Raw genomic sequence first — 20614 nt, forward strand, 5'->3', positions numbered from 1 at the left:
TCATCAATCGATCGAACAGCATCTTCCGACAAATATATAAATACAAAGACAAACAAAATAAAGGCAAACTTTAGCTGTGCAGTCAATAAACTCAACGTCAAACCGTACACAAAATTGCGTTGACTTTTCGCGTTACATAATAAGCCGCAGCCGCAGCCACAGCTGATCTTGGCTCCACTTGGAACCGCCGTACCGCCGAAACGCCGAAAAGTTTGTCAACCCCAAACGAGACGAAAAGCTCAGCCAGCAGCGTTCACTTCTCACCGCTCACCGCCCGACGTTCAACATTCCAAAAGCAAAACAAATCGAGATCTCGACTGAGATCTCCATCGAGATCGCTTCAAACGAGACGAATACAAAATCGATTCCAGTGGGTGGTGCGGCGGGCGGTGAATACGCCGAAAGGTCGTCGACGCCACCACCGGAAGAAGCGTGCCAAAAATATCTAAGCGCCGGGCCCGAAATAGAAGCACTTGCTTTTGGCCGTACGTTGATCCGTCTCTGATCGATTCGGTTCTTGGCCAATGAACCAAACAAAAAGCCGAGGCTGAGTCGGAATCGGAATCGGAGTCTCCTCTAGGCCCAGTTCCCAGTTCCTAGTTCCTAGTGGCCGACTGCATATTTGGCATACTGAAAGCGGGGCCAATGGACAGCAACAGCAGCAGCAACAGCAGCAGCAGCAACAACAGCAGCAACAATAGCAACAATAGCAGCAGCAACAACAGCAACAATAGCAACAACAGCAACAACAGCAGCAACAGCAGCAACAGAAACAACAGCAGCAACAGCAACAGCAACAGTAACAGCAGCAGCAACAGCAGCAGCAGCAGCAGCAGCGGTAGCAGCAATAAACTTCAAAAACTTTGCCGGTCAACGAACTCTCATCTGTATTCAAAGCTTGGCTCAAAGCCAAAAGACAAGCCCAGCTCACTGCCGCAGTCTCGGCCAGCTTCGCAGTCGCCAGCTCAGCCATCTCGGCTCTTGGCCATCTGTGCTCTCAGCCGGCTGAGCTGCTGAGTTGCTGCTGCTGTTGCTGCTGCTGCTGCTGCTGCTGCTAATGCTGCTGCTGCTGGCCAAGTGGTTTTGCCAATCGCCGCCATGGCCGAGGCTGCTCCGAGAGGGGGGTAACTTCTAATCAGCTGCTCGACGGCTCCCAGCTGAGCAGCAACAACAATTAGAAAGCCACCGTTGCCCATGTCGAAGTCGAAGTCGAAGTCAAAGCCAACAGTCAACGTCATCGCCAACTCTCGCTTCTTCACTTTTTAGTGGGTCTTCCAGCAGATACTTTGAATATGAAAGCATTTCGAATGGCTCCAGCTCTGGGTCAGCCGAATTGGAGCACCGACTGACTCCGGTCCCGCATAAGAAATCACTTAATGGCATAGCCAGAGACAGAGCAAGAGCTGAGCTAGAGCCCCCGGCTGTGGTGATGGTGCATCTGCTAGCCAGCAATCCAGCCAGCTAGCAATTAGCAGTTCTTGTTGAGGTTCTAGGCGATCGCGTAGAAAGCCGCTTCATAGTAAAAGCAGCTGGCGGAGAATCGGGGAACTGAGGAATCGGAGCCACAATCAGCTGGCCTTCGCTGTCGGTCGACAAAAAACGAAAGCTAAGGTTCAATAAACCTCTAGAGACAGTGACAGAGCCAGAGGCAGAGACGGTGACGGTGACGGAAACGAAGACGGCGACGAAGCCGGAGCAGCCTCAAGATTCTTTTTGTGGCACAATAAAGGTTGATGGTTCAGTGGATTTCTGATTTCTGGTGTGGCACGCCAAGCACACCAAGTGCTGTGGCATTTCACTAGCCGGGAGAGAGAGAGCGAGAAAGTTTCAGAAGCGATTCGGAATTGGAATCCATAAACCATAGCCTCGAATGGGATCTTTCCGGTTAAGGAATCTCTGACAAATGGTTATGGGATGTCCTTGAAATTGGACTTATGTTGATAAGCTTAAATTTGTAAAAGATATATATTCTATATAAATTATATATAGATAAATATGACCCTGAGAAGACCTGCTTCTTAAGGTCTTTATGCATCTATTGCATTTCATCTTTTATAAGATCAATCGGAACTCCATAACTAACTAATTTATAGAGTAAATATCACGTTTAATATACTACTACTTTATATTATATTGAATATATAATATATTATTATATTTTGATTTCCATTTCAAAAACAAGACAAGCTTCCCTTCTTTCCTGATCACATTGCGCATACGCCCCGGTAGCTGCACCTGAAACTAAAGACGATGACAATGCCGATTCTGATTGGAATCCAGGCGATATGCCATGCTATATAACGTTGGCTATATTCTCGGGGCTCCTCGCTCCACTGCATCTTGCTTGACAAGAACTGCATTTCGCTTTACACCTCAACTGCAACACCAACAGCACTAACAACAGCACGGCGACAATGTACACATGTTGAGCACACACACCGCACGCTTGTCAGTCTATCTGAACGGTGGTGTGCGAGTGTGCCCCGTGTGTGTGCTTACCTGTTTTAAAAGACACTTTTTTAGTTTATTGAACTTTTGTGCACTTTGAGCGTCGCCTCACCCCACCTTCCCCCACACGCTCATGCGTTGGCGTTGGCCCGCGAGACTTGGCTTGACTTGGCTCCGCTCCGCTCCAGCTACAGCTCCAGCTCCAGCTTCTGGCACCGTCTCCGTCCCCGTCTCCGCCTCGGCATCCGCTCCACTATTGCGCATGCCTAGCCTCGATCGCCGATCATTTTCATACCGCGATGGCCTTCAAAACGATAATTCAAGCGCTTAATTTTTATCCACGCTCTTTGCAAAGTTTATTCAACTTGCTGCTGCGCTTCACTGCTCCAGCAGCGACTGCGACTGCGACTGTGACTGTGACTGTGACTCTGAAAGCGGTTGGGGGGAGGGGTTTGTGTCAACTAGTTCCTCTTCCTTTTTTTTTTGGCTTTTCCTTCCTTTCCCCGGAACTATAGAGAGTGCTTTCCCCACAGCTTCCATATCATTGCATGACATCAATCTTTTATCAGAAAAATACCTATTGTTGATCTCAAACATATTGATATAATTTCTTAATAGGTTTAAGGACCTTTTCAGGCTTAAATGTAGCTTTGCTTACATATATTTTAATAGAAATAGAAAACGGAAATATGTCATATGATTTTTTCTGTCTTAAATAAGCAAGATATATTTTTAAATAAAATTAAGGCATAACATAGTTGGCTGTAAAATTAAAATCATATATTCGAGGGCCCTTCAAAGTAAGCCAGCCAGTGACTTGAAGCGATTATTTAATTTAATTTTAATTGGAGAAAGTGCAAAGCCCCTCTCAATACATATATAAAATAAAATAAAAAAAATCAAAACTCGCACACACTCACAGAAACTAAAATTAAGTCGGCTGAAAAAACTAAAAAAAAAAACAATCAAAGCCAAACCAAACCAAACCAAAGCAAACAAAAACGACCAACACAAAGCCAAAAAATGCTTAATCACCTCAAATTACAAACGCATTCGATGACAAATTATGAATCCAATCTTGGAGCTCCGAAACGCCAGCAAGTCCCTGACAACACAACGGCAAACAACAGCAAACACTCGGGGGCCCCAACCAGTTTTGATTTAAAAACGAAAATAAATAAAATTAATGACCGCAATGGCAACGAAATGCAAATAAAAGACAAAGCCAAAGCCAAGCTCAAGCCCAAAAACCCAACTCGAAGTCAAACCAAAATTTCTACTTATGCAAAGTAGAAATATTGCCTAAAGAGCTACGCTAACCACCGGAGGCGACTCTAAAAGCGTGTCACAATATCTTTGCCCAAAAGTGAGCGCCAAAGAAGACTCTTGCCAGCACTTGACTCTTGACACCGACAGCCGGATGCTCTCTATAGTTGCAGGGGGGATCGTGCATCCTAGAGGTATCTTGGGAAAAAGAAACCATATCATAAAATTGCAACATAACATTTTCTGACATTAAAATATATAATGAATAGTTAAGCCTTCCTATTAAAAATAAATTCTAACAGAGGTGTGTAGTTCGAGCACCCAAAGAACTCTCCTTCTGTTATATATGAATCTTTATTATTGGGTATCTATAAATCCTATATTGATCCTGGCAATTAATTTCGGAGCAGAGGAACCACAATTTAAGTACCTGAAGAGCTGTATCTTCTAATTTGCATATGAATATACCTTATAGGTATTATACCTCATACTTAATACCTTTGATTATCCAAGGAACTACGTCCTCTCTTTTCTCAATAAGCTTTTCCTATTGAATAAATATTAATACCATATTTATCCAAGAGCAATATTGTTGAATTTGTTGTAAAGAACCTTGGTTTTACAACAAGTTTTACAAAGTAAAAGAATCTGAAAATTTTTTATTAAGTAATTATTAATAATTCCTACCTTGCGCACTTTAGTTAGATTTCTTTTTTATAGCAGAGGTGCTCAGTTCTCTCTGCACATTAAGTTTCCCTATTTAATATATATTAAAACTGATTTAATTCTGTCATTTAAGCAAGCAGAAATTTAAGCAAAATAATCTTGTATACTTACGAATCCAAATTAACAACGATTCGCATATACCCCAACCTTAAAGTAAGGGCGTTCGCAGGCGCATTCAAGCGCCAGTTACATTAATTTTCGAATGATTTTTTCATCGATCTGTATTTTTTTTTCATTTGGTAGGCATTTGTATTATGCAAAACATGGAAAACACTGAATTTTAAATTGACCAAACTGCGGCCGTTGATCTGCCCCGTATCTGTATCTGTATCTGCAGCTCTATCTGTATCTGTATCTGTATCTGGGGCTGCTGCTGCTGCTGCTGCTCCTCCTCCTCCTCCCTAGGGGGTGTGCTAAGCGATGTAATGGCCCTCGGCCGGATTGAACAATATGCGACAATCAAATTAATTTCATGCGCATTGTGCATAAAGGGCCAAGACTTAATGCGGCACCGCTTCATTATAGTTGGCTCGGATCGGATTGGATTGGATTGTATCGTATCGGTTTGGCTTGCTCTTTACGTAAGGCCCTTGAACGTGCAGCGATCGTTAACTTGGCTTAAAAATAAAAAAAAGCGGTGAAATTTTTTCTACTCTCTACGTATGTGTGTGGGGGTCTTTGTTTTATTTGATGTCCAACACCAACACCACCACAATCAACGACACTTGTGTATCCCAGCCCACAGAGAGTGTCACATAACCATGCTGATTACGGCCTGGTTGCAGCATCAGGAACTGTGGCATGCTCCTCTTCCTCCTCCATTAAGATCGTTGCCCTCGAATCGGATTTCGGTTTGGATTTGTTTATGCGTTGCAGATACTCCTTTTGCTGGGTCAGCGGTTCTAGCAGTCCCGTCCCTCTTCCGGTGTCGCCTTACTGCGCCGCTGTCCTGAACAGGGGGATGGGTACCACCACCACCACCACCACCACCACCACGTCACGTGGGGCACTCTGAGGCGGTGGATCACGTTGTGTAACAACGCTTATCAGGCGGGCAGGCAAAAAAAAGAGCTTAAATTGTTTGCAAATATTTACACCGAACATTTTGACCGACTTTTCGGGGACAGTCTCTTGGCTTAACCGCCCCGAAGAGGTGCTCTCGGTGCTCCGGCTCCGGCTTCGGCTCCAGCTCCAGCTCTGGGTCTTGCTTCAGCTCCTGCCCTGATAACAGTCAACAAACATGGAATGCCAGGTGGGAGCCAGGGGCTCTGGCACTCCATTGCCTCCACTTCCCACTACCAACTCCCATTGCAGCCTAAGCAGGGCAGTGTGTCCAAACAATGGATGACGACGACGTCGCCGGAGAAAGTCTCGTAGAGCGGAGCGATAATCACAATGAGAATGAGAATGGTAATGATGAATGGCGCCCAGCTGAGAGCGGTGGAGCCGGCAGAGTCGAGAAAGGTTCAATAAACTTGCCAGAGTTTGCTTTGCCAAAAAGAAAAAAAATTAAGAAAAACCAGACAGACTTGGACGAAAAGAACCGAAAATGCGAAACCAATTCAAAACGGCGCCGCTCCATGGGGCAGCCAGCGTGCAACATTTGTGAAAGCCGATGCAAAGCGATGCAAAACCCGCCGAGGACAGTCGCCAAAATCCCAAGCGATCCAATCCAATCCAATTCCAACTGATGACATCCATTTCGTGGCATACACGGAGAGAAAAGATGATTAAAATGGTTTTGATAAGATATATAAGGTGTATAATATCCACCTTTTCATGGTTATAATTAGTAGAAGACCAGAAGAAGTAAACGAAATATGCCTGCAAACGCGCTATATTTTATACAGCAGAATGATATATATTTTATGTATTTTATAGTATTATATGTCAGCAAAAAAACTATATTTTATATAGCAACATGATTTTCACTTTATGTTTTTAATAATATTTCTCTTTTCGTACTTTTATCTAATAAATTCTTCTACTTTTCTTTCCAGGTAAAACTGTACGAAAATATTATCAAAGGTAAGCAATATCAATGGAAACATTTCAACTGTATATAAAACATATAAAATGATATGATATATGATATGATTTTTGTTATGATCTATTTGTATTATTATTGAAAGAGTTCGAATGGAATTTAGGTTTTAAACAATGTATAAGAAGTGGGCAGAAATTAATCCCTTGGGTCTGAGTTAAATACTTAATGAAAAGCCAAAAAAAAACCATAAATAGTAATAGAAAATATCGGAGATATTTAAAGGGATTTTTTTATAAGAAAATATTATTTACATTTTAATATAATATTATTAATAACATTTAATAAAAAGCTATGGGTTAGAGGCTTGAAATTAAGCAATTTCAATAGGTAAACTCTTACAATTTTAATTACAGCAGAGAGAGTCTCTGTTATATAAATTTAATTCGCATTAAAACAAAATACATGGATTGCATCAATAGTTAATAGTTTAGTTATGGTTCGATTTCTTGTCTTCTTGTCTTAACTAAATATATACCTTAATTAAGTTTGATTTCTTAAATTTATAGATACGGTAGTATATATTTTGGTGTTTTAAATCACTCTATAAATGCAGTAATATCATAGTTCAATTTATTTAAAATCAATTAACAAAAACATTAAAAAAATTGACTTTAAATAAATGTAACTATGATACTTCTATAAATACAGATTAAATTAAGACACCAAAACTAAAGTGTTAAACAACATTATGTATGACACTAAGCAATACCCATTGAATATGAATGATATATATATATTATCCATAATTATTTCGCTGGTGTGCAGTGGCATTCCCCTGGCCATTCCCAGCTCCAGCTCCAGCTCCAGCTCCAGCTCCAAGCTCCAAGACAAAGCTGGAAGCCAAAGCGCCAAGCTCTTTCTTGCCGCTGCCTCAGTCGCTGCCTCTGCCTCGGTTGGCGTTGCCTCGACTGTCGTGGCTGCTGCCGGCGTCTGCGCGACTGCGTTCGTTGACTTAACGCACTACTAACTCAGTGCCACAGTCACCGACTTTTGAAATGTGTGTTGTAAACACACACACAGCCGCACACAGAGTGCCAGGCCGCCAAGCCGCACACACAGATACTCGAATACAGACACAGGGGGCAGGTACGTAATGCGCGGCGGTGTTAGTGTTTGGCTTTAACCATTATTTATGCTAATGATCATATATTCACGTCGGAGAGACCCATTCCGAGCGATTTGTCCACCAATTACTGGGTCCCGTCCCCCTCCCCCTAACACCTGATTTCTGGGTATGGGTATTGTGATTGGGATTAGGATTGTTTTTTACGGAGGATGCTGTGCAGGATTTTGGGTTTAGGATGCACTTCCACTGGCATACGTAAGATGTGTCGGGCAGTCGCAGCAGCTGCTGCTGCTAAACGGCGACTGGGAAGTGAAAGCATCTCCGAAAGTTGTTAAATATAAAGACGACTTGAGATCTCTGCGCAGCTGCGAAGAGACTCTTCTATGCAAAGGATTCTGTAATGTTTCTAATAACATATTACTAAGGATATGTTGAGAAACACAGGAATCGATGTGGCACAGGCTCGACATGCACAGTAACTTTATTTTAAAATACCTTAATAGATCATTAAGCTATTGTAGTTTTCAGAAAACAAGGCTTATCTGATTACCGGATTAGAGAGATATACACTTAAAGGGTCTGGAAAATACTTCCTTCTGTCTGTGAAATGAATTTTGGAAAGATCCAATATATAAAATATATAAATTTAATATCCCAAAACTTAAAGAACCCAACATCTAGCGATGTCCCAGACTCTCGGACTTTATTATTGCATTGTATTGTTGCTGATTTACTTTTTTATAATTAATTTATTTTATTAAATTTTAATAGCTTTTTGGGGTATTATAATTTCAGTCAGAAGCTTGCCACAAGCGAAGTAGTCATTTCCGACCATATAAATCATATATATTCTTGATCAGCATCAAAATGCGAATCGATCTAGACATATCTGGTGGAAAAAAAATTTTGATAAATTTTTTCGAAATTTTATAAGGGGTTCCATCGTTAAAATTGTCAAAATTTTACAAAAAATTTGATTTTTCTAAAATTTAAAATTGAGTACGCAGATTTGTTATCCTTGCAAAAACTAGCACAGAAACGTTTTCCAAACTGAAATTAATGCTTTTTTGGCTTAGTTATGCATATTTTAAGCCTTGATTAATCCGTTAAATTATCATGTACAAAATACGAAAAAATATAGATTTAAAGTCCTAGTTATACTCGATACATAATTTACCCCTTTGATAAATATAAAACTTTAAGAGTATACAAACTTCGTATGCACAAAGTAAGCTCCTTTCCTTATTTTGAATATCTCTGTGGCGAGTGTTCAGATTAAAGTCCGCCGGGTTATGATGCTGGATATATGTAAGGCCTCCTAAAGGTAGGTCATGCACACTCGCACACACGAACTCACTCACACACACACACGTGCACACACACTGAGAGAGAATGGGGTGTCGGGAAACACAAGGAAGAGAAATTTCGCGCTTCGCCGCGGCGCTCTTCCGACTGTTTGTGTTGACCAAATAAAAATCGAAGCGACGCCCAAGCCAAACAGAAAATTTCAATTCAACTCAATTCATTAAATCAAATCAAACAAACGCCCCCGGCAGGCCACGCCCCATTCCCCACTGTCCATGCCCCATGCCCCACGTCCACCCGCAGCATATCGCTGCGAAAAATATATAAACATATATACATATATATATAATTTGCCGCAGTTTTCAGTGCAAATTGCCGGAACTATTGGCCAAACAATCCAAGGCCACGCCCCCTCAAACATACAGTGCACTGCACTGCGAATGTTTTCTCGGCAAAGAGAAAGAGAACAAATCAAAATTGTGATATTAATCATGTATGAAATGCATATAGCCTGGCATAGCATTAATTGAAAATTCTAAACAAAAATCTAGACAATGGGGAGTTCAATTTGCTTTAAGTATTTCTACTTATATATTTATAGTTCTGTTTAATAAAATACATATTTGTATATATTATTTATATACATTTTATTATTTTATAATCACAGCAAATAGATAAAATGAACGACAACAAAGTTATCTTTATGGATTAGCTTGATCCTTAAATTTAACTAAGTTTTTTGGGACTAAATTTTTAAATTTCTAAACTTCTTATTATGTGACATACATATTATTATACATATATTTTTATTATATTAAAATCTTAACACTTTAATGGTTACCTTTACCTTTACCTTTGTTGAAACGAGACCATTTCGAAAGTTTCATTCAAATACTTCTTAAACTGAATGAATGGCTTGCTGAGAAATATGTCTAGATTTGCTCGGCTGTTGTAGGTTCTGTCTATAGCGAATAGATTTGCATATAGGCAAAGTGCACTGTACCTAAAGGCATTCAATTCAATTAAAGCCATAAACCAGACCCGTGCCGCTCTGCTCGATGGATTGAAGAAAGCCAACACGCTTCGCGATAGGCCTATACAAATCGGGCCCCAAAAAAATAAAAAAAATAAAACCAAAAACCAAAAAAAAAAAAAAACACCACCAACATCTGGGCAAGAAGGCAACGGTAAATTTTTGGCCAAACAGCGGTAATACAACAGGCAAACAGACAAACGGACAACAGACAATCGACAACGCAGCTCGACAACTTTTTAATTGCCCTCAAAAAAACCGACTCCAAAACTCAAATACTCTCAAAAAAAATATAAAAACCCAAAAAAAAAAAAGAGTAAGAGCCACCAGAGGGGCGGGCAGAGGGGGCAACTCCGAATCGTAGGCAGCAGCGCCGCAGATAGGCCGTAAAAAATTTCTTTCTGCTGCAGATTCTGCGCGCAGCAGAGCAGCATCATCATCAGCAACATCGTCATCACCATCATCATCATCATCATCATCATCATCATCATCATCATCATCATCATCAGCAGCAGCTTTACGAGCTTTACGAGCTGTGAGTTCTTGTTTAATTTTAATGTTTCTTATTTTTCCCTCCGCTGCCTTTTCACACTTTAGAAAGTTTGGTTATAAATTTGCTGCTGCTGCTGTTGCTGCTGCTTGCGCCTTGTCTTTGCAGTTTTAGCGGATCTCTCCCTCTCTCCCTCTTTCTCTCTTTGTCTCTGCCTGTCTCTGTCTCTGTCTTGAGCCATTAAAGAGTCGGAAAAGTGTCCTGAAAGCGAGAGTAAGCCCCCCAGGACAGTCCTCCGCCCAGAAGAGCTGTTTGCAACTCAATTTGTACACAAATTTGAATACAAGTAGGTGAAATGTCATTGAACTCGCAACAGAGACTGAAGTAGCAGCAGCAGCAACATCAACAGCAACAGCAGCTGCAGCAGCAACGGCAGCAGCAACATCAACACCAGCAGCAACATCAACAGCAGCAACATCAACAGCAGCAACTGCAACTCAGAGATTTGCGTAGCAGGATCGCAGCCGGAAAAAGGATCCGCGGATGCTGTGACTGTGACTGCGCTGCAAGCGCCACGCCGCGCCGCGCAGCCGCTGTTGCTGTTGCTGCTGTTGCTGCTGCTGCGGCTCGGTGGCCCCGCTCGAGTTCAATGCACTTGATTTGGCATACATTTGGCATTCGGGCGCCTCTTATCAGACGCAACCGTCTGCCGTTGCAGTTGCAGTTGCAACGTCGCAACATTGCGCTCTCCCTCTCTCTCTCTCTCCCGCTCTGCCTCTCTCCCTCTCTTTCTCTCTTGATCACACGTCTTATCAACGCAACAGCGCGCTGGTGAATGGTTTGCTCGCCGGCGCCTCAGTGATAACAGCGGAGCCCACAACTCGAACATGTTTGAGCCAAAAGCACTCAAACCCCCAAAGAGAGCCGGCGAAGAGAGCCCCAGGTTGAGTTTAAGCGCTATAAAACACAGAGACGAACTCAAGCCGAGGCCGAGACGAAACCGAGGCAAACCCGAGGCACTAGCCGAAGTGCAGGCCATCAGCTGTTGCTTGGCGGCGAGGATCGGTGGCGTATGCGCGATGCCCCGAAAGTGGCACAAGCCATGGCCTTTAGTTGGGTTAGGTAAGATTTCAATGCCACTGCGCCATGGGGGAAAATGCCAGGAAAATGTCGAGGAAAACCCCAGAGAAGGCTGCACTCGAAAATTAAAGCAATTTGTTGGTTTTAAAAGAGGGAAAAGAGGGAACTACCTAGACAAAATATTACCCTTTCAATTTTATTAAACTTTAAGTGAATGTTAATATTGTTTCATATTATTTTTGACGTTTTGTAGAGCTTTAAAAACTCTGTAAGATTAAAACTTAGCTCGAATTTTAATTGAAGTAACTGAAAACAGATCTTAGATCTTGATTTTTTCATGTGCACAAGTCACAGAGTCAATTAACTCGATCTCCTTGCAGCCATGTAAAAAAATATGTTCTGCTTTCGCTCGCACAGCCTCCTCTCCTGTCTCAGAATCATTGCAAATTGCACTTATTATAATTTCTCTGGCCGTAGAAAGTTGGTAATCAATCAATTTGCTAGATAACTTTCGCTCTGCAGCAGGCAGCAGGCGACAGGCGGCATTTTCGCTGCAAGTTCGTTGCCTAAGTCTTTCGTTTTGGGGCACAGATCGCTTCACCTTGACACCCTTCTGGAAGCCACTATCTGTGACTGTAACAGGCTCCTCCTCGGTATGACCTCATATGGACACCAGATACTTTCGCCGAACCGAAAAGCCACCCAAAATAGAGCCACAAATAAACAAAAACGAAACAAAAATCCAAAGCAATTTCACCAATTAAACTAATGTTGAATTGACGGGTAGAAATTTCTTGGAAAAGTCTACCGGATCGTTGTCGTTGCAGCTCTACCGGTCGGTGGTCTCACTGTCTCCCCGTCAGTCACTCGACCAAATGTCGCAAACGCAAAAAATGGGAAGCGTTAACAATAACGAAATGCGGCTGCATTATCTCCTCGGAAAAGCGCACGAAAATGTGCAAAGAGCCAAAATGGAAAACACGAAACAAAACAAATCAAAACAACAAAAAACAAGCAAAATACAAAGCAAGGCAGTCAATCGTGACGCAGAGTGGTTGCCACTACTGACACACTGCCGAACTGGGCACTGTTGCATGCTGCTGCTGTTGTTGCTGCTGCTGTTGCTGCTGCTGCTGCTGCTGTTGCTGTTGCAGTTGCTGCAGATTTGTGACCATGAACGTGAAAAATCAGCAAAGTGAAAAATAATTGATTCCGGAAGGAAACTGCCGCAACTGGTTTGGAGGCCTGCGTTTGGCTCTGGGTTTCATGTGGAGTTTGTTTTGGTTTGGTTTGTTTGCCGCCATTGGATTTGATTTCATTTTTTTACGCACGCGCCAGAGCCTGAGATTTGCTCGTTTTTTTTTTTGTTTTTTTCTTTGGTGCCGTAACCGGGGAAGCTGGTGGGAAAGCTGCTTTTCTGATGGGTGAAATCCCAGTGCCTCGTCCTCCAGTGTTGCTTACTTACTCCAAGTTTCAAGCTCCAAACTCCAAACTCCATGCCCCATTGTTCTGCGCCGCCACTTGACATTCCCCAAAGCGGCGCTGATATGTTGATGACAGTTTTGTGTCAGCAGCAGCGGCCAAAAGGAAGTGGAGAAATCTGAGCCATCGTATCGAACATTAGTGCTCCTCCATCTCCATCTCCATCTCCATCTCCATTTCCATCTCCTCTTTCTCCTTCTCCTGCTGCTGGTGCTCCCAGCTCTCCAGTTTGCATATACATATGCCTCTAGAGTCGATGGCTCCGTAAACAATGCCGGTTTCTGGGCCACTGGCGCAGAAAGTGACTGTCGCGCGCGCCAAAAGTGAAAAAAGCAAGAGAAGAGGCCAGACTGCCAGAACCCGCTGATGCTGATGCTGATGCTGATGCAGATGCTGATGCAGATGCAGGTCCTCCAACGTCCAATCGCCGTGCCTCTCAAGAGTTTGGCCAACAACACAGCCACAGAGTGGCATTGCTACACAGCACAATATTGCATATATTCTATGGATTTAAATAAAAGTATTCTTTATATCAATTATAAACATATTGGTAACCAATATTTTGCCCCCTTTTCTTGGCATAATTTTACAAACTATACTAATAATAGATCATATCTTAGCTCAACTCTTTTCTTCTTTTTTTCTTTGTGTGCATTAATGAGTTGCAACGTTCTCGGCGCCTTGCAGGAAGTCAATTACCGCCGGGAGGAAGAGGCATCTAACCACATAGCTCTCGGTGGATGTGGATGTGGGCCCGGGCCCGCTTGTCTCGAATTTACAATCTCTGCCGCTTAACTTTCTCAATTGAAAATTGCATTTGAACGATGCTGCTGCTGCTGAGATGCTGATGACGCGACTGCCAGCGATTTCCCTCGAATTTTCCGCCGCCGCGCTCCGCTGGAGCAGCTACACACACTCTCCGGGGCTGGAAGTCGTTGCCATTTGCCAGCCGTTGACCGAAAAAAGTGTGTCAAGTTTTCGACAAAGATCAAGTACATCTCAGATAGTACGTCAAATGTGTTTTTCAAGTTGGCTGGCTGCAGCCCGGAGCTGCAACGGAGTGACTGCTGCATCCGCTGGCCAGGCCGGGCCGGGCATTTCCAGTTGCCATGACCAAAATGTTCTCAAAATCATTGCAATGCGGCTTAGATTTTGGTGCAATTTCGTAGTGAAAGTGCAGCAGCAGCAGCAGCAGCAACAGCCAGCGAGAGCGGCAACTAGTTAGAAATAAATGCAACGTCGGTAATTGGTGAGTTTTTGGTGCGCAAGCCAGCCTCTCGCAGCCTCTTTGGAGTCTTCTGGATGGATCTAGATTGTCGAGATTGCAGATTGCAGATTGCAGATTAGCCGAATAGTTGTGGGACGGCGAATAAATCGCAGAGGCAGAGGCTGCTATGGCATTCCTGGCTTCACAAAAGCAGCACCAAGCCCTCCTCCGGTTAGTGGGTTAGCAAAATCGTGTTCTGCCAATCTTGTGGGTGCCATGGCTTCCTGGTGGCGACCCACTTTCGGCCGCGTTGACCCACTCAACGGGCAACGGGCAACGGGCAACGGGCAACTGGCAGACCCATCCGGGTCTGGGTCAGAGAAAGGGAGAAGACATCTCACTTTTGCCACTGTCACTGCACCTGACAGATGCCAGATGCCATACATCAATTGATGGGGTTTGTTGCGGGGTCAAAAAACTGACCATCGCTCGACTCCGCACAACACATAAAGTGAGCAATGCTTGAGCCATTAACTTTAAGCAATCTGTATTAAATTAATAAACAAATGGAAAATGCATCAAAAATGCAAAGGAAATATGTTGCTAGGCATATGTTGCTAGGCATATGTTGCTGGGGACAAGTTGAAAGACATACATTGTTGCTGACAAGACATTAATGTTGCAATGGCTAAGCACACAGCATTAATTTTGTCCAATAACTACTATTTTTATCAACCAATTTTAGTTAGGAATGAGAAAAACGCGCTCCCAAGGATTTATTTATTATACCCTTGCAGGGTATTAGGATGTTAGTTAGAAGCTTGCCACACAGTGAAGGAGTCATTTCCGACCCTATAAATCATATATATTCTTGATCAGCATCGACAGCCGAATCGACCTTTGGCTTAGTTATGATAGATTTTCTAACAGTGATTCAATTACAAGGACATACAAGGTTTGGTTTCCAAAAGCCATCTTTATTTTTATTATTATATAATTTAAAAAAAAATTTAGGTTCAATACCAATTACTTAATTAACTTTAAGGGAGGTATAGGAGTAGTTTTGAAATACAAAAGCTCTACCTCTTATAGCCTTTAAGATACATGTTCTTTGAGGCTAGCTACATATGTCTAAATCAACTCGTTCAGTGATGGTTACCAGCTGTATAAATACTAGAATGCTCACTGCCAGTCTAAATAATAATTTCAATATCATAGTATTGAACACATATGTATTTAAAATGCAATAGAAATTGTAAATACAATTTGGATATATTATCAAAATGGGGTTCGAACCTCATTCCAGGCAAACAATATTTTGTTCTGGTTGTTTTGGACGTGACCCACTTGGTCACGTGGACGAAGGAGACTGCCCAGTGGCCGGCCGGGTGACTGTGCCATTTTCATATGCGCACACCGTTGCCACTGATAACCCAGTATCCCAGTTAAATTTGAAACCAAAGCCCGTAAAAGCTGTGGAGCCATGGCGGGGGAATTCGAATGCGCACCGAAAGAGAGAGCCAATAAATCCGTTATGTTATGCATAAATCCGTCGGCGTGGGCGTTCAGTTCGCTCCGATCGCTCAGCACTCAGTACTCACTCGTACTTTCAATTGAAATGGGAATGGTAATGGGCATGGGAATGGGGAACTGTCATTGCCCCGCCCGTACGCAGGGCCATATAAAAGCAGCGACGCGGCCCAGCCGGCGTTTCTTTTACCCCAACAATGCTGAGGAGCGCACTCATCGTTCCCGGTCTGTTTCTGGCACTGATGGTGCCCATGGCCATGGGCGCCACTCTGGGAACGGGAACAGGAACTAAAACAAAAGCGGAAACGGAAACTCCAACAGCTATGGTTAGAGGAAAACCGACGCCGGACGTAAGAAAAGCAATGCCACGGGTGCCACCCAGTCCCAGATGGGGCGCCAACATGCAGATGCTGCGCAGGCACAACAGTAGGTGCGACCGGGTGGAGTCTCCGAAGGGCAAATGGTAATCCCGCTGCCCGTTGCAGGTCCCGCCTTCAACTTCTGGACGGAGGATAGCGAGACGAACATCTGGGAGCACTGCGGCCTCTTCGAGGGCGACATCATGCTGCACCGCGAGCTGCTAAGGAACGGTCTGCTCAACGAGCGGCTCACCTGGCCAGAGGCAGCCGTACCCTTTTACATAGATCCACAGGACTTTAGTGAGTAGATCAGCCACATAAGACTGTCTCTTGAACCACATCCTGCCTCGTAGCCGTCAACCAGACCATGGTGATCCTGAAGGCCTTCAAGGAGTACCACGATCGCACCTGCATTCGCTTCCGGCCGTATGAGCAGGGTGACAAGCACTGGCTGCTGATCAAGGGCAACTACTCGGGCTGCTGGTCCAGCGTCGGGAGGCGGCAGGGTGGCCAGGTGCTGAACCTGAACACGCCCAAGTGCGTCACCCATGGCGTAGTGGTGCACGAGCTGCTGCACGCGCTGGGTTTCTATCACCAGCAGAGCGCCACGGAGCGCGACGAGTACGTGAAGATCAACTGGGAGAACATTCTCGACGGACACGCGCACAACTTCAACAAGTACGCCCGGACGCATATCACGAACTTTGGTGTGGAGTATGACTACCAGAGTGTCATGCACTACAGCTCCCGGGCGTTCAGCAAGAATGGAAAGGCCACCATTGAGCCACTGGTGAGTCCTCCGGTTCTCATTGTAAATCTATTTTAATGGAGAACATTGTTAATTGTGTGACATAGTCGTTGGAACATTTAATTCAATTAGATACTTGATACCAGTTTATGTGGACATCCTTCACGTACTCACAAACATTCATATTAACAAGCATATAATAACATTATCATATATGGAATACAAAAACCGATATTCCTCTTGTTCGTCAAATAATTATCTTTAACAATAGTATTTCAATGTCTATATACATACGGAAGGGCGATAAAGCTATCTATTCTAAGGGCAGGAGCATGTGTGTTTCAACAGCGATGTCCGTAACCTTTATATTCTGGCGAGGAACAGTATGATGCGTCAGTAATATCTTTGAACACTTAAACTAGGATAGGCGGCTTGTCAGTTTTGAGCGATACAAGTTTGATAAAGCCATCCACCCGAGGCCAAGCTGAGTATTTCCTTATTCAGTTACAGTTCTTAAAGACTAGATTAATGTGCGTATTAAGCTATCTATCTTAACGGAAGCAACGAGATTAAAACACTCCCAATAACTTCACATAGGACTTATGACTAACCTGTATATAATATATGCAAGGGGATTCCTTTAGCGAGTATTAAATGATTATACTGATTCTTCTCCGCCGCCTTAGGATCCGTACGCCTCGCTGGGCCAGCGACGCGGTCTCTCCGACAAAGATGTGTCCAAGCTGAACGAGATGTATGAACAGGACTGCAACGAGAGCGGCTACCTGCTCAATTTTGACCGCTTCGGGAACTATATAGACGAGCTGATCGACTACTTCCAGGGCAACATTCAGGATCTGTTCGGATAGGAACGCCTGACGCCAATAAACGACAGTGCCGGCTAGGTAACGAAAAATGTAAAGTGACTGATCTCGTCGAGGGTGTGGGCCGCCTCTCCGCGAAGGGCCGGATAGGAGTGGTTGTCGGCGAGCTGTTGCAGTGCAAACCGTAGCTCAACGTTCCAGATGCGCTGCACCCCGCGCAGGCTAAAGCGCGCAAGCAGTCGCAGGAGTTGGCAGGAGCGCTGGCGCAACAAGTGATGGCGGCTCTGCAGGAGTTCGGCGAAATGCAGTCGCGGATGGAAGACAATCCGCTCCACCAGCTCGGCGTTTTCTGGCAGTTCGCGCAGCACACAGCCCATCAGAGCTAGCATACAACCGGCGAGACGAACGGACGCCGAGTCTGAGTCAGAATGCCGAAAGTCTGCAGAGAGAGAGAGAGAGAGAGTTGATACTAGAACTGAATACCATCATCATACCACATCATACCGTGTGTGAGGAAGTTCAGGAAGAGATCGTTCGCTGAGAGGATGGCCACGGCATCGCAGAACTGACTGAGGAACTGCTGCTGCTGGTGCACCAGGTGGCAAACCAGCTCATACAGGCTGCATGCAGTCTCCAGCTCCTCGATTGTCAGCTCCGGAATGCTGCGCAGCGTCCGGTTGAGCGAGCCCGCCGTCAGCGGTGCGGAGGCAGCAGAGTCCGAAAGCTGTCTGTGCGACAGCAGCAGCTTGCAGGCGTACATAAGATTGGGTACCAGCTTGACGTCTACGTACACGTTGCGGATCAGCTCGAGGTCCACGAGCAGCACTGGATCCACGAGCACAAAGGGCAGTGACAGCAGTTGCGCCACGCTCTTGAGCACCCTGGGAATGGCTTTGGAGTTGCGCAGCGGGGCCACGATAATGCTCACTAGATTGTGCTGCTTAAGCGAGTCAAGCTCTCCATCCAAAAGCTCCTGAATGGAGCGGTTCAAGAACGCCAGCCATTCATCGTTCTCAATGGGCGGACTCTGGGACTCGTCGCAACTGTCCCAGCCTGGCAGCAGGCAAGGCGGTGTATTGCTTTTACGGATAAAAGGAAGAAGGGTTAGGTAAACCCATGATATTCTATTGCATAAAGACCACTTACTCGCTGCTTAGCTTCTCCTCGTTGGTGGAATGCATCGAATGTTTCAGTGGCTGTTGCTGGGGAAGTGCTTGGGACTGTTGCTGTGGCTGTGCCTGACTCTTTTCCTGTGTTAGCTTCTCCTGTGACAGCTTCTCCTGCGCGGGTTTCTCCTGAGTGGAAGCCTCTGCAGCGTTGTTGTGCCCGAGGCGCAACGAGAAGTTGTCCAGGTTCTGGCTGAGCTTGCGCTTCTCCAGATCCTTGCTGCGTGACTGTCGCACAGCTGGAACGATCTTCGGTTGCGCCGCCGAGCCGCGCAGGGAGGCATGAAAGTCAAAGTTGTCGTTCATGTGATTCAGGATCATGTTCGAGTTGCCGCTGACGTAGCAGGTGTGTGAATTGAGCAGCGGCTGGTGGACCACCACTGGTGGCGTCCCCCGCACCACGGATAAATCTCTGAGCGAGACATCCGCAAAGGGAACGATTACACGATGCATATTGTCTTCCACATCCGTCTCCAAATGCTCCACATCGCTGGGCGCAATGGCATTGATGCTATCTCGCGACGTACTTAGGGTTTCCGGCGGCGCCTCGCCAAAGTTCAGAGCGGCCAGTGCCTCGTCCAGATCGCCAGCATCCTGATTCGATGAGGGCTTGTCAAGAGGCACCTCTGGATTGGTGAAGGGCGACTCCTTGGCCGCCTCTGCCTGCGTCTCTGCAATAAAGATACGGCCCTCGACGAACGGGTGGCACAGTAGTTGAGTCCACGAGATGCGCATGCCAGGGTCCTTCTCCAGCAGGCCCTGCAGAAAGGAGCGACACTCGCTGGTCAGCGTGCTCGGCCACTTGACGTCCTCGTGCTTGATCATCTTGACCAGGTGCAGGATGGAGCTGGCGCAGAACGGCGGCTGTCCGGCCATGCTCTCGTAGGCAATACAGCCCAAGGACCACATGTCCGCGTGATGGTCGTACGGCTGCTCCGCCAGCAGCTCCGGGGCCATGTACAGCGGAGTCCCCTTGATCGAGGTAAGGACATGGGTGCCCATGGTCATGTTCCGCGCCAGCCCGAAGTCACAGAGCTTGGCGTGCATGTTTTTGTCCAGCAGCACGTTCTGTGGTTTAAGGTCGCGATGCAGGATGCGGTTGGAGTGCAGGTAGTAGAGCGCCGACACCAGATGCCCGGTTACCCTGCGTGCCGGCTCCTCCCCCATGGCGCCATTGTATGACAGATACCTGTGCAAGTCCATCAGGGCGAATTCGGTGACCACAAAGAGGTCGGTCTTTGACTCAAAGGACTCTATCATTTCGATCACATGCGGATGCTTCAGCCGGGCCTGGATGTCGCACTCGCGTCGCAGGTTCTTCAGCTCCCGCGTGGACCGTCCGCGCTGCAATAGGACATGTTCCTGCATACTTGTTGCATCTGTATCTGGGCATCCACTCACCTTGGAGATCACTTTGATGGCCACCACCTTGCTGTCCTCCTTGCGCTGCGCCTTGTAAACGCAGCCGAAAGAGCCCTGGCCCACCAGCGAGCTTACCGCGTAGCGGTTCATGTCGGTTATATGTGTATTTACGCGATTTTCCCTTCGAAAGCGGACTACTAGTGAAAAGCGTGAAAAGCAAGCGACACCTACTAAGTTTATGCGTTGAAATTAACGAACTCTAGCGCAGGCGAATTCATAATTAACACCGTATTTGTGCAGTCAAAACGTCAAAGTTGCCAGATGGGCAAGAAACGGGGTCAGTTTTGCTGAATTTCATAAGATACTTTTTAGATCATGGTCTTCTGTTTTTGGTACATAAAATACTATTAATACTGGGCAATTTAAAACTTTTGAAGCGCATGAACGTTGTTAAGCGAGTGTGACCAGATGCAAA

General features: G+C 45.2%; 2 protein-coding genes across 2 annotated transcripts; one reads left to right on the forward strand and one right to left on the reverse strand.

Moving 5' to 3' along the window:
* The first annotated feature begins 15112 nt into the window (after window positions 1–15112).
* Window positions 15113–17656, forward strand: LOC110182033 (hatching enzyme 1.2). Its single transcript, XM_020949963.2, has 4 exons — window positions 15113–16106; window positions 16166–16339; window positions 16393–16829; window positions 17474–17656. The coding sequence occupies exons 1-4, from the start codon at window positions 15878–15880 to the stop codon at window positions 17654–17656; spliced, it is 1023 nt and encodes a 340-aa protein (XP_020805622.2). The 5' UTR covers window positions 15113–15877.
* On the reverse strand, window positions 16882–20614 carry fu (STKc_STK36 domain-containing protein fused). Its single transcript, XM_020949598.2, has 4 exons — window positions 20179–20614; window positions 18758–20121; window positions 18116–18690; window positions 16882–18050 (listed from the first exon to the last, which is right to left on the reverse strand). Exons 1-4 carry the CDS (start codon window positions 20287–20289, stop codon window positions 17689–17691), a joined length of 2412 nt encoding a protein of 803 aa, XP_020805257.2. The 5' UTR covers window positions 20290–20614; the 3' UTR covers window positions 16882–17688.

This window comes from Drosophila serrata, unplaced genomic scaffold (assembly GCF_035046125.1).
Source record: "Drosophila serrata isolate PLE 108 unplaced genomic scaffold, ASM3504612v1 contig_276, whole genome shotgun sequence".
In the NCBI taxonomy this organism is placed as follows: Eukaryota; Metazoa; Arthropoda; class Insecta; order Diptera; family Drosophilidae; genus Drosophila; species Drosophila serrata.